General features: G+C 50.4%; 1 protein-coding gene across 2 annotated transcripts in view; it reads right to left on the bottom strand.

The window, feature by feature from the left end:
- Window positions 1–14,198, bottom strand: part of Acacb (acetyl-CoA carboxylase beta) — a 124,039-nt gene that overhangs the window by 67,934 nt on the left and 41,907 nt on the right. For both annotated transcript variants that reach the window (XM_047559932.1, XM_047559933.1), the window contains 6 exons: window positions 9,301–9,433; window positions 6,105–6,243; window positions 3,188–3,297; window positions 2,932–3,013; window positions 1,418–1,516; window positions 186–295 (listed from right to left, as the gene is read on the bottom strand). In XM_047559932.1, the coding sequence (XP_047415888.1) occupies window positions 186–295; window positions 1,418–1,516; window positions 2,932–3,013; window positions 3,188–3,297; window positions 6,105–6,243; window positions 9,301–9,433 (673 nt within the window). The remainder of the gene's footprint in view (window positions 1–185; window positions 296–1,417; window positions 1,517–2,931; window positions 3,014–3,187; window positions 3,298–6,104; window positions 6,244–9,300; window positions 9,434–14,198) is intronic.

Below are 14,198 nucleotides of genomic sequence, written 5' to 3'. Positions count from 1 at the left end.
AGGGGAAGGAGAGAGAAGAGGGGGAGGGGAGGAAGGGGAGGGAGAGGGAGGAGGGGAAGCGGGAGGAAAGGGAGGAGGGGAGGAGGGAGGAAGGGAAGGAGGGAGGGGAAGGAGGGAGGGGGAGGGGGAGGGGGGAGGGGAGGGGGAGGGGGAGGGGAGGGGGAGGAAGACCCGCCCGGGCTCACCTCCAAGCCCTCCTCCACATCCCTCACGCAGCCCTGGTTGTACACGTCCTCGGGGACACTGATTTGCCTTCCCTCCTGCAGATCATCCTCTGCCCACTCCACCGTCAGGCCTGGAGAGTCACAGACAGCGGAATGCTCCTGGCCATGGCATAAACACCGGACCCAGAGACCACCCAGGTCTCTGCTCAGCATGTGAAGCTGCTCTGGACCAACAAAAAGACTCCCCACCGCGGGCTTTTCATGGTCTTTAGGTCTGACTCAACCTTCAGTGGGAGATGAAGCTTAAGAAACCCAAACGGAGCGGCTGGGGGTGTGGAGCACCGAGCACCAGCACCCAGCTCCACCCCCCCCCCCAAAAAAAATTGCATCTACCTGAGCAACCACATGAGCCTGAATCCAAAAACAATCCCAGTTCTCCCCTAGAGAGTCATTTATAAGGGAATCATTATTTTCCAAAACCCTGTGAAGATTTAACAAAAACAAAGTTTCCAAATTGGAAATTTTTCAACCCTTAGAGGAAAATATCGACTTCAATAGGAAACTCCTGAGACTTTTTTTTCCTGTTTATTTTTTACTTTGTTCTAGAAATTCTACTTTTAGGAATTTATCCTGAGAAGATGATTAAAAAGAACCCGTTAAGTTTAGCTATCTGATTATCAAAGATCCTTCCTTCCTTTGACAATTTTTAAAATTAGAAAACGAATTAGGAAATAACCCAAGTTGTATAACCACAGAGGACTGTTAAGTAAATTATAGCCTATCCATAGGATAAAATCCCATGCAGGCATTTTAAATGGTATTTGTTGACATAGATATTCATGAGTAGAAAAAATAAGTCACAATCTAGGAAATATAAGATTTTTTTTTTTTTTTTTTTTTTTTTTTTTGGTGCTGGAGATCGAACCCAGGGCCTTGTGCTTGTAAGGCAAGCACTTTACCAACTGAGCTCTCTCCCCAGCCCCAAGATTTGAATTTTTAAATGCTAAGTCCATCACAAAGTCTGAAAAAGTAGGCACCTTCAATAGAGTAAATGTTCAACACTGGGCCATAGGATTACGGATGATTTCTGTTTCTTTTGTGGACATTTTCTAAGTTGGCGACAATGCAGTTGAACCATCTGATTAATATGTTTTTAAACAAAAAAAATCTCAAAAGCATACTCCTTCCACAGGAACTGCTCACTCCAGCAAGGCCCAGCCAAGCAGCCCCCCAGTAAAGCCTGGGCCCCTTACCGCTTCCGCTCCAGGGCAGGGTTGGGATCTGGAGGGTCTGGGCCACGATGGTGGAGGCGATCTTATCTCCCAAGGCCCACATGGCCTTGCTGGGGGGACCTGGGCACGGGCAAGAAGGAGAGCAGAATTCTGTCAGTCGCAGGACCCGCAAGGCCACGGACGCGTGGCAGGACCAGGTGCAGAGGGTGCAAGGGGACAGGGAGAAGCACTCGGTTTCCAGCTCTGGAGGAGCTTGACCTCATGCCAGGGAGGAAGAGGATCTGTCTGCCGTTACCTGGGTCGACCTTCGACACCTGCGCACTGTGAACCCACCTGAGGGGCAACGGAGCCAAGTGGCACTCACGAAATTCACTTGGAGGGAAGGCAAAAAGCTGGACTGAGGGGCAAGCTAGCACCTCAGAGAGCTAGGTGGGTAGCGGATACTCTATACAGAGCCGGACAGGAAATATTTTCGGTTCTGTGAGTCTGATGGGCTCTATCACAGTCACTCATTCCGCTTTGCTACTACATCTCGGTCCCTCTGACCTTCAGCATTCAAGGACTCAACCAACCAAGAATGGAAAATACGTTTGTTTGTTTGTAACACTCCTATCTGGCATCTGACTGGCTATGGTGGTACATGCCCGAAATCCCAGGGACTGGGGAGACTAAGGCAGGAGGATCACAAGTTTGAGGCCACCCTCAAAAACTTTGCAAGGTCATGGGCAACTTAGTGAGACTCTGTCTCAAAATAAAAATATATATATATATAAAAGTCACCGGGGGTGGTTGGGATGGCTCCGTTGGGAGGGTGCTTGCCCTGCACGCACAAGGCTCTGGCTTCAACCCCCGGTACCAAAAAAAAAAATTGTAACATGTACACATACAGAATTTTTTCTTGTCCTTATTCCCTCAATAATACAAAACAGCATAGCACTGACATTGTATTAGGTGTTGTACGTAATCTGGAGATGATTTAAAGCATACAGGAGGTTATATGAAGATACTAGGCCATTTTATGCCAGGGCACTGAGCACGTGCAGATCTGGGTACCTGTCGGGGTTGTGACACGGATCCCCAGGGGCACAGAAGGATGCACGTACGAGTACAAAGTTAACAAAGATGTACACAAATAAAAATCCTGAAGCCAATAGGTGCCATGAGGCAGTAAGTATCATTTTACCTCCTAAGTACAGAGACCAGGGGCTCTGGCCTCAAGGGCATCCTAAAGACCCAAGAAACAGCACAAATACGTGGTGCTCTCAGAAACGGGACCTCCAGACCTCCTCGGACACCTGAACTTGGCTGAAACCTAGCAGCCTTCCACTGTGGTAACCATGGCAACAGCTCCAGGACCTGTGACTTGGTGTGCCCTCCCACCTCCACCGGGGACTCCCTTGCTCCTTGCAATGAAAAGGCGACCTGGGAAAGCAAACTGACCCTCACCTTACAGAGCAGCAGGACACCTGCCCATGGCCCCGTGTCCCCGTGTCCCCGTGTCCCCGTTCCCGCCCCCGAGGGCCTCAACACTGTACCTAGGAAAGCAATCCCGTGCTTGGCCAGCAGCTCCGGAAGCTTGGGGTTCTCAGAGGCATGGCCCCAGCCGGCCCACACCGCCTGCAGACACGGACACCGGGAGAGCCTCCTTCAGGAACTCCCCTCCGCTCCCACCCACAGCTCTTCCCACCCTCGTCACCCCTGGAAGCCAGTCCTGGGGGACCCAGCGCCTCTGCCCCTTCTGACCTGCAGCGTCCAGGGCCCCAGGGCTCAGGGGCACCCTGGCCCACTTACCTGCACAGGGATTCTCTTGGCAATGTCCACGATCAGCTCCACATTGGCGTAGTTGTTGTTGTTGGGCCCTCCTGGGACCGGGACATACTGATCCGCCATCTTGATGTACTCTGGAATGACACAGGAGGGAAAAGGGAAGGCCCCCGACAGACGGAGGTCGGCGGCAGAAGTCAGAGGGGCGGCCACACTCTGTTCACTGGAAACCAAACCGTGAAGATTTCACGCCGACCACGGCCAGGCCAGCAAGGGAACTTGAAGACAACGGAATAAGATTTGATTATGTGAAAACAGGTATGTTCTGCACTAGGCCTGGAAGGGAACAAAGGGACAGGAAGCCGTCTGTCCAGAGAGTGGGATTAGAGGTGATTTTTAAAAAATTTCAACTTGAAGTTTACCTTGATATCGTTTTACCATTAAGCAATGCAATGGATTTTTTTTTATCATAAAATATGTATAACATTGCCAGGTGCAGGGGCGCGTGCCTATAATCCCCTCGGCTGGGGGAGAGGTGCGGCGGGGCTGAAGCAGGAGGATCACAAGTTCAAAGCCAGCCTCAGCAACTGAGCGAGGCCCTAAGCAACTCAGCAAGACTCTGTCTTAAAATAAAATACGGGTGTGGGGGGCTGGAGATATAGCTCAGTTGGTAGAGTGCTTACCTCGCAAGCATAAGGCCCTGGGTTCAAATCCCCAGCACCGCAAAAAAAAATAAATAAAAAATAATAATAATAAAAAATAAAATAAAATAAAATATGGGGGAAAAAAAGACAGAGATGTGGCACAACGGATAAATGCCTCTGGGTTTAATCTCCCATACAAAAAAAATTATGTATAATATATACATACACCCACACATATGTAACATAAACCTCAGCATCACAACCATTTTGATTTACAGTTCAGTAGTGTTACATAGTCATACCATGGTGAAGCAGATCTTCAGAACTTTTTCACCTTACAAATCTAAATTCAATACTCATAAACGCTCCCCTCTTCCCTCTCTCGGAAGGACCAGCACTCACTGTTCCGCAGTCTGTCCCTGTGAATATGACTATTCTAGTCCCCTCTTCTAAGACGACTCACACGGTATTAGTCTTGGCGGGGCTGGTTTATTCCACTTAGCATGATTTCTCAAGGTCTGTTCATGTTGCAGCTACGACAGGATTTCCTGCCTTAAGGGGCTGAAGACAACGTGATGTTTTGATTCTAAAATATTCATGCTCCGGCCTGGGAATGAAGCTTAGTGGTAGAGCACTTGCCTGGTATGCATCCTGGATCCCCGGCACCCCAAAAATAAAATAAAATTAAACCTGCCAGGCATGGGGGCACATGCCTGTATTCCCAGCCACGTGGGAGGCTGCAGCAAGTTCGAGGCCAGCCTCAGCACCTGAGTGAGGCCCCAAGAAACTTAGTGAGACCCTGTCTCAAAAATAAATAAATAAATAAAAAGGGAGGGACAGGGATGTGGCTCAGTGGTGGAGCATCCCTGGGTTCAACCTGGTACCAATCAATAAAATCTTAAAAACTCATCCTCTCTAAGCTAGAAATTCCACTTCTAGGAACACGTCCTAAAAAAGTCACTCGTGGACAAGGTCAAAGAATGAGAAGAGGGGATGGTGACGGGGTAGTGTGAGGGACTGTGAAAAGCTAGACTCTGTCCAAAGACAAGTGCCACCATCCCTCCAGCCTGCCTGCTTCTGATGCCTGTGGAACCCACGAGCGTCAGTCACTGGGAAGGTCCCAGAGATGCCGAAGTGCACGGTCAGACACCCTCCTGGTCTGCGTGGAGTTTTTCTTTAACATTAGAGAAGATAAACAAGAAAATGAACATAATAACTACAGACTGGAGTCAGTGCCAGGAAGGAAATAAACAAGATTGTCCCCGAGAAGCAACAGAGGACTCCGAGACCTGAAGGTGGCGGGAGGGGCCTGGCGTGCAAAGGAGAAAAGGAGGGTAACAGTCCCGTTGTGCCAACTCTGCGACAGGACAGTGCAGGGTGGCCCAGGAGCCACCAGAGGCCAGTGTGACCCGGACCTGGGGACGGAGCCAGGAGGCCAGCCGGGCCGAGTCCTGTGGGGCCTTCCCAGCCGGGGTGAACGTCTAGAATGATGGTCTACCACGGCGGAGGCCCCGGGGAGAAGGCTCTGAACTCTGACACACCAAGCTTCCAGTCCCACCTGCGTCACATGCTGGTCATGGGACCCTGGGCAAGTGACAAATTTATGTCCCGGTGCCCCAACTGACTCATCTGTAAAATGAGCTGTGAGAAACAAGCAAAGCCGCGTCCCCGGAGGGCAGAGCCCAGGGCCTGTGCTCCGGGAGGACCCAGGAGACAGTGCTGAGCTTGCTGACCTGGGAACCACGTGGGGCTCAAAAGCCCTTTAAGCAGGGGCAGGACAAGACCTGAGTCAGGTTTTCAAAAGAGCACAAGGTTCACATCTGCATGTGTGTAAGGCACAATTCATTCTCTTTTTTAAAAAATATTTTTAGTTGTAGATGGACACAATACCTTTATTTTTATGTATTTATTTTTATGTGGTGCTGAGGATGGAACCCAGCGCCTCACACGTGCCAGGCAAGCGCTCTACCACTGAGCCACGACCCCAGCCCCACAACTCATTTTTGGGGGAGATTGAACTCAGGGACACTCGACCACTGAGCCACATCCCCAGCCCTATTTTGTATTTTATTTAGAGACAGGGTCTCACTGAGGCTGGCCTCAAACATGCGATCCTCCTGCCTCAGCCTCCTGAGCCACTGGGATGGCAGGCATGCGCCATTTTGTTATCACCAGATACTTGTTAAAGAAAGAAGGAGCAAATAAATACAGACTCATGAAAGAGCCCTGGGACTCCAGGGCTGGGCAGGGTAGAAGAGGTGTGGGCAGAGAAAGATGGGCGAGAGGTCAAGTTCAGGTACCTGCGTTGGCCTTGAGGTCCTCGGGGGTCACCATGACCACAAACCGGATGGCGCGCTCGTTGCGGAACATCTCATAGGCCCACCTGCGGATGGAGCGCATGCACTTGACTGCGGCGATCCCATTGTTGGCGATGAGCACCTGCGGGCACAAGCAGAAGGGGCGGTGCTGCACGTTTGCCGCGCTGGAGGCCGGGCCTCGCCTCAGTAGGAGGCCGCGCCTCGGGAGGCCCGCCTCAGAGGGCGAATCTCGACTCCTCTGTTGGCGCCACCAAGATGGCCTTCAACACCTCCGGAGGGCTCCATGTGTGGCACCCTCAGGGTGATGTCTCACCTGCCGCACTTCCACTTCCTCCCCGCAACAGCCCTTTATTTTTTTTGGCGGGGAGGGACACCGGGGATTGAACTCAGGGGCACTCGACCACGGAGCCACATCCCCAGGATTTCATTTAAAGACAGGGTCTCACCGAGTTGCTTAGCACCTTGCCATTGTTGAGGCTGGCTTTGAACTCGCGATCCTCCTGCCTCAGCCTCCCCAGCCACTGGGATTACAGGCGTGCGCCACCGCACCCGGCTCACAACAGCCCTTTGAAAGAGGTTTTATCACTACCCTATTTGGGTCTCAGAGGAGTTATGGCACTGTCCCTAGGTCACATGGCCAGCAGGCGGCAGAGCTGGGACTCAGATCTGGATCTGTCAGACTCTGCAATCAGACCTGTGCTCTGAACGGTCCTGCACAGCGGCCTCCACATTTTAAAGGTGAAAGGTCTCAGGTGTGGTAAGAGGGAACAGGCAGAGGGCAACAGAACAAGTCCTGGTTTCAATTTCTAGTTGTGTCCTGAACTTGCTGTGTGGCTTTAGGTAGATCCCTTCCCTCTCTGAGTTTTATATCCCCATAAAGAAGCCAGCTGGCTGTCTTCCTGGTCTAGTCTTTCAGAAATAAAACCAAACTCTATAGTTTTCTTGTTTCACAAAACAAATTAGACTGGGTGTTGGTGGCACATGCCTGTCATTGCAAGTTCAAGGCCAGACTGGACAACTTAGCAAGACCCTGTCTCAAAAGAAAACAAGAAAAAAAGTTCTGGGGATGTAGCTAAGTGGTAGAGTACCTCTGGGTTCAATCCTGAGTATGAAAGAAAGAAAGAAAGAAAGAAAGAAGGGAGGGAGGGGTGCACTTGCTGGGGTAATCGCCATGGCTGTGGCTTTCCCACAAGGCGTCCGGCACCGGGGCAAGCCAAGGCCAGATCCTAAGCCACAGGGGGCCGCAGCTCTGGACTTCTGGACCCTGAGAACTCAATGCTGATACCCAGCTGGGTTGGCTGTAGAATAGCCCCTGGTGAGTGTAGCAGAGCCCGCATCTCCAAAGTTTATAGAACTTAAAAGACTTTACACCCAACATACAAAGAAACCCAATCAATAAATGGGCCAAGGAAATGGGCAGACACTTCACAGAAGAAGACATACAGGTGATGAACAAATATATGAAAAAGTGCTCATCATTCCTGGTAATTAGAGAAATGCAAATTAAAACCACCCTAAGATTTCATCTAACTCTAATTAGAATGGCTATTATCAAGAACACAAGCAATAATAAGTGTTGGCGTGGATGTGGGGAAACAGGCACACTCGTACATTGCTGGTGGAGTTGCAAATTGGTGCAGCCACTCTGGAAAGCAGTGTGGAGATTCCTTAGAAAACTTGGAATGGACCCACCATTTGACCCAGCTATCCCACTCCTCGGCCCAAAGGAGCATACTACATACTACATACATACAGCATACTACAGAGATACAGCCACATCAATGTTCATAGCAGCTCAATTCACAATACCTAGATTGTGGAACCAACCTAGATGCCCTTCAATTGATGAATGAATAAAGAAACTCTGGTATAGATACACAATGGAATATTACTCAGCCATAAAGAAGAATAAAATTGTGGCATTTGTTGGTAAATGGATGAAGTTGGAACATATCATGCTAAGTGAAATAGGCCAAGCCCAAAAAACCCAAAGGCCAAATGTGTTCTCTGATAAGTGAATGATGATATATAATGAGGGGTGGGGATGGGGGGGAAGAGAAGAATGAAGGAACTTTGGATGGTGTAGAATAAAATGGAGTGGGAGGGGTTGGGAATGGAAAAAGAGTAGAATGAAACAGACAGTATTACCCTATATATATATGTATGATTACATGAATGGTGTGAATCTACATTGTGTACAACCATAGAAATGAAAAGTTATACACCATTTGTGTACAATCAATCAACATGTGTCTGTAAAAATAAAAAGTATTTTCATAAAAAAAAAAACAATGCAGCTTCTGGATCCTGCACAGGAGACTAAGCCCCAGGGTCCGGGGCAGGGTGGGAGAATCTGCAGGCCCAACTAGAAGACTGGCCACACTGGGCAGGAACCCTAAGTCTCCACCAATGGAAACCACACCCCCCACGCTGGCTGGAGGGTGGGGGTGCTCGGGGGTCCAGCAGCTGGGGTTCAAATCCCAGCCCCACCACCGGGCAAGCAAATTCCCCTCTCAGGGGCATCAGGTTCCAAAGTTCCAAATCTGTGAACTAAAACCCTCTGACAGAGCAGGTAACAAGGCAGCTGCCCCAAACAGGCGTGGCGAGCAGCTGCTGCTGCTGTGACCAGGGCACTCGGTCGAGATGAGAGGACCAGGCCGGGCAGCCGGTCTCCATCCAGGCTCCAGCCCGTCTCGCTACCCTGCCCTGGACAACCACCGTCACATCTCGGAATCCCGGCCTGTCCCCAATCCAGCACGAATAACCCAACGGTGGGAGGCCCGGGCCTCCTCAGGAGCAGGGGACAAGGTGAAAGGCCTCGGCCACGGCAAATGTCCCAGTGTCCCCTTGTGGATGTCATTACAGTGCCGCTAGGAAGCTCTGGACCTCGGGCCGGCTGGATCTCCACGTCCCTCCCCTGAACCCAAACACAGCCCCTCCCAACGCAGCCAGGGTCCTCGCAGGAGCCTCCTGCCTGAGCCCAGAGGCCACAGCGTCCCCCTCTGGGAAATGGGGTAAGGCTCCTGCTGCATGGGGCTGTTGGGAGGGTGGACAGCGCCAGGCAGCTGTCACCAGAGGGTGGCCCTCGCTCGTCCCCGCAGCGCCAGGGCGGAGCTTCAGCTGGTGCTCCGCCTCCGCCCCTGCTCAGCCCCACCCAGAGCGCAGGACCCCTCCGTACCTTCTCGATGACCCGATTCCCCCCAAAGCGTGTGACAAACTCGGCCGGGGAAGCCACCGTGAAGTCTCTGTGCAGGTCCAGCTTCTTGTGTTCCCGGCCCCTCTTGACCAGGTGGAGTCCAGACATGCTCGGCCTGCGGAGGGAAACAGCCATGAGGGAGGGAGCCGGGGCCTAGGGAGGGAGCGGAACAGGGGACCCAGGTGCAGCAGAGCCCCTGCCCCTCCTGAGACCCTGAAGCAATTCACGAGGAGGCCCGAGGCCAGGAACTCAGAGTCACCCCCTGACCCGCCATGCCTTAAATTCAGTTTTATTTGACATACTATAATTTAGGAATTCCAACAAATACGAAAATACTCTTAACAGGTGGGAGTTTTATGATCAGGGAGGAAGGTCCCATGTCCTACTACTTCAGACTTGTTAAATCTTCCATGAACTTGTGGGGCACAGGGCACATGCCGGTCATCTCAGTGACTCAGGAGGCTGAGGCAGGAGGATTGCAAGTCTGAGGCCAGCCTCTGTAGTTGAGCAAGACGCTAAGTAACTTAGTGAGACTCTGTCTCAGGAAAAAATAATAAAAAAGGGCAGGGGATGTAGCTCAGGGGTAAAGGGCCCCTGGGTTCCATCCCCAGTACCAAAACAAAACAAAACAATCCATGAACTTTTCTGTATGCATATTTCAAATTCTAAGGACAAAAACCTGAAAACGATTTTTAAAAATCACAACAGAAGGGGTTCTTCGCTCTGCCCCGCCAGGCTCCCACAACAGAGGGGATCACTGTTGACTCTTTTCTGGCGTCTTCACACCAGCTAAGTTCTAAACAGTGGGGGCCCCCAGTCACGCACTGCTCAATGCAGGAGAAGCCCTGAGAAGGGTGTAGACAGGTCATCTCGTCACTATGCAAACATACTTTTACAGACTGCATTTTGATTCACTGTACACAGATGGGGTACGACTTTTCAGTTCTATGGTTGCTCACAATGTAGATTCACACCATTCATGCCATCACACATAGAGTAATACTGTCTCAGTCTACTATCTTTCCTTCCCCCACCCTCTCCTGCCCCATTTTCCTCTATACCATCCAAAGTTCCTCTATTCTTCTCTTACTCCACCCCATTGCCACCCCCCATTATGTATCATCAACCACTTATCAAAGAATACTTTCAGCCTTTGGTTTTTTTGGGCTTGGCTTATTTCACTTAGCATGGTATTCTCCAACTCCATCGATTTACCAGCAAATGCCATAATTTTATCATTCTTTATGACTGAGTAATATTCCATTGTGTATATATATACCACAGTTTCTTTATCCATTCATCAATTGAGGGGCATCTAGGTTGGTTTCATAGTTTGGCTATTGTGAATTGAGCAGTTATAAACATTGATGTGGCTGTATCACTGTAGTATGCTGATTTTAAGTCCTTTGGGTATAAATTGAGGAGTGGGAGAGCTGGGTCAAATGGTGGGTCCATTCCAAGCTTTCTGAGGAAGAGAGATGCAAATTTGACTCTTATGTGTCCCAGCCATGTCCCTCCTGCAGCCACCCCAACAGAGGCACACAGTCATCTGGCAAATTCCCTCCTGGGTGTCTTAGGAGCCTGACATCATGATTCACGAAGGAGAGTCGCGATGGAGCGGGTTTCTTTCCTTCCTGTGTTCTCCTGGCGTAGGTGACTTCTGCCCAGTCACCCCACTCCTACTGGACCTCCCAGGACACGTGGGGAAATCATCCTCTGTCTGCTGGCACCGCCCCTCCTGGAGCCTCCTACTCTCCTCTCACCTGGTCTGTCTGCTCCTGAGGTCCTATGATGTCACATCCACATGCTGTAGGATCTTCCTTGTCCCCACTCCGCCACTCCACAGCCCCAATTCCACAGGCATCCCATGCCGCCAGGCCCTGTGCCTTCCAGGGGTTCCGCCGTGCAGTTCTGGGCAGGGGATTCCCAGCTTTCCTGGCGGGTTTTCACTTGTTCATTGCTTTCCAGCTTCCAAAAGGTTAATGCCAATCCCCTCTCCTGTTCTCCAGGCTTCATGCGCTTCTAGCTCTTTAAAAATAAACAAACGGGGCTGGGGAGATAGCTCAGCTGGTAGAGAGCTTGCCTCGCAAGCACAAGGCCCTGGGTTCCATCCCCAGCACCGCAAAAATAAATAAATAAAAAAAATAAATGGCCAGGCGCAGTCGTGCCTGCCTGTAATCCCAGATACTTGGGAGGCTGAGGCAGGAGGATCACAAGTTTGAGGTCAGCCTAGGCAACTTAGGGAGACCCCGACTCTAAATAAAAATTAAAAAGGGCTGGGGGCGTAACTCAGCCGTAGGTGCCCCTGGGTTCCATCCCAGTACCTAGGTACCTGAATAAGTAAACAAATACGTCCCTTTGCTGTCACTTGATGAGGTCCTGGATGTACATTCGGTCCACTCGCTGACCTGCTGATGGCGTATCAGGTCAGGTTAACCACCCAGGGGCCTGTGTGGCAGCCACGTCATCGGGTGTCTTGGGAGGCCGGGGGCAAATGGGTTCAAGGAGCCAAACGTTCTGCTGAAGAACTTGATCCCAGCCAGAGATGACCAAGCACGCCACTGTCTGCTGTCCAAGCAGGGGTCAGTAAAGCCAGGAGGGAAGGGGCCGTGGGGAAGTGGAATTCCATTTTACAGATAGGCAAACTGAGGCCCAGCCAGGCCAAGGGGCCAGGTCACCCAGCAAGTCAGCGGGCCTGCTGCGCCCTGACGCTGTCACAGGGTAGACTGGGGAAGGGTGTGGGGCGGGCGGGGCGGGTTCTGCTGTGTAAAGTCAAGTCTCTGTGTCCAGTGGAGTTCCCTGGGGCAGAGCCCTTGCACAAACCTGTCGCCTGCCACCCAAGGCTCGGCCTGCGGATGAAGAAACGGACCCCCGAGCCTTAGGAACAAGAAGAGAGATGAAAGACCAGAGCCATCGTCTTTAAAGGCCACAAGCAACAGGATACAGCTGGGCTGCAGCTCGGTACCCAGCCAAGGGACCCAGCAGCTCCAGCACCTCTGGCTGCCGCCTGCCGCCTGCCGCCTGCCTCCTGGCTGGGAGCAGCTTTCCTCCAAGACCTCCTGGGCTGAACTGCTGAAAGGAGGCAGCCTTCAGAAGGTTCCGCGGAAGGTCATTATCATCATTATCATCAGTATGCAGAGCCTTTGATCACAGCTGCATTCCAAAGCCCTTGTTTACCAGGACAGGCAGATGCGGCCCCAGGGCCATCCTTTGCAGACCCCGGATCCAAGCAAACAGACACCAAAATGGGAACAGCCCTCATCTTGGGGGTGGGGGGTGGGTGTTGAATACAGGTAGTTTCTGTTTTCTTCTCTTTGTTTAAATCTCCAAAAAATTTTTTCCTGCAAATATTTTCTATAAGAAATACAGATATTATTTTCTAAAAGAAAAAAAAAAAAAAACTGGCCGGGTTTAGTGGCGTACAACCGGAATCCCAGTGGCTTGGGAGGCTGAGGCAGGAGGATCGGGAGTTCAAGGCCAGCCTCAGCAACTTAGTGAGACCCTCAGCAACTTATGGAGGCCCTGTCTCTAAATAAAATATATTTTTTTAAAGGGCTGGGGATGTGGCTCAATGGTTAAGTGCCCCTGGGTTCAATTTCTAGTACCAAAAGAAAAAAGAAAAAAAGCTATTAATTTTGTAACAGAGACACCCAAAGCCACAGCCATTCCAGGGTCCCTTGGGCAAGACACTCACTCAGTTGCCCCATGTATAAAATGGTGATGTTCAAACCTCCCTCCCTCGGGCTGGGGCTGGGGCTCAGTGGCAGAGCGCTTGCTTAGCGTGTGCGAGGCCCTGGGTTCGATTCTCAGCACCGCATATAGATAAAAATAAAGGACCATCAACAACTAAAAAGTATATATATTACAAATAATTTTTTAAAAAACATACTTCACTAAATGAAGCCATCCCTACAAATAAGGGTTAAACAAGACCGTGAGGATTGCCAACTCCTAGAAAGTGAGACGGTACCTGGTACAGTGAGCTCTAGGTGACTGCCTCAGTACTGCGGCGCCAGGACCTCTTAACCCGACCCAGAAGATGAGGGGCCCCTGTGCACGTCCCCCGCCCACTCTCCCCTCTCTCCATGACCCTCCCAGCCGGCTGGATCCTTTGCTTTAGAAAGTCCAGCCACTGCAAATCAGTGCAGCCACTCTGGAAAGCAGTGTGGAGATTCCTTAGAAAGCTTGGAATGGACCCACCATTTGACCCAGCTATCCCACTCCTTGACCTATACCCAAAGGACTTAAAATCAGCATACTACAGAGATACAGCCACATCAATGTTCATAGCTGCTCAATTCACCATAGCCAGATTGTGGAACCAACCTAGATGCCCTTCAATTGATGAATGGATAAAGAAACTGTGGTATTTATATATACAATGGAATATTACTCTGCCATAAAGAATGATAAAATTATGGCATTTGTAGGCAAATGGATGAAACTGGAGAATATCCTGTTAAGTGAGATAAGCCAATCTCAAAAAACCAAAAGACAAATGATCTCGCTGAAAGCGGATGATGACACATAATGGGGGGTGGGAGAGGGGTAAGAATGGAGGAAGGAGGGACTGTATAGAGGGAAAAGAGGGGTGGGAGGGGTGGGGGGAAGGGAAAAAATAACGGAATGAATCAAACCTCATTACCCTACGTAAATGTAAGATTATGCAAATGGTATGCTGTTACTCTATGTACAAACAGAAACAACATGTATCCCATTTGTTTACAATAAAAATAAATTAAAAAAAAAGAAAAAGAAAAAAAGAAAAAAAAAAGCAAGTCCAGCTGGTCCAACCCCATCCGCACAGACACTAAAACGCTTAGCAACTGGACATAAAGCACAATTGAGAAAAAGCCCACTTTGAGTCCTGGGAACCTGTC

Source organism: Sciurus carolinensis, chromosome 8 (assembly GCF_902686445.1).
Source record: "Sciurus carolinensis chromosome 8, mSciCar1.2, whole genome shotgun sequence".
NCBI lineage: Eukaryota > Metazoa > Chordata > Mammalia > Rodentia > Sciuridae > Sciurus > Sciurus carolinensis.
This window is presented reverse-complemented; position numbering and strand designations above follow the sequence as displayed.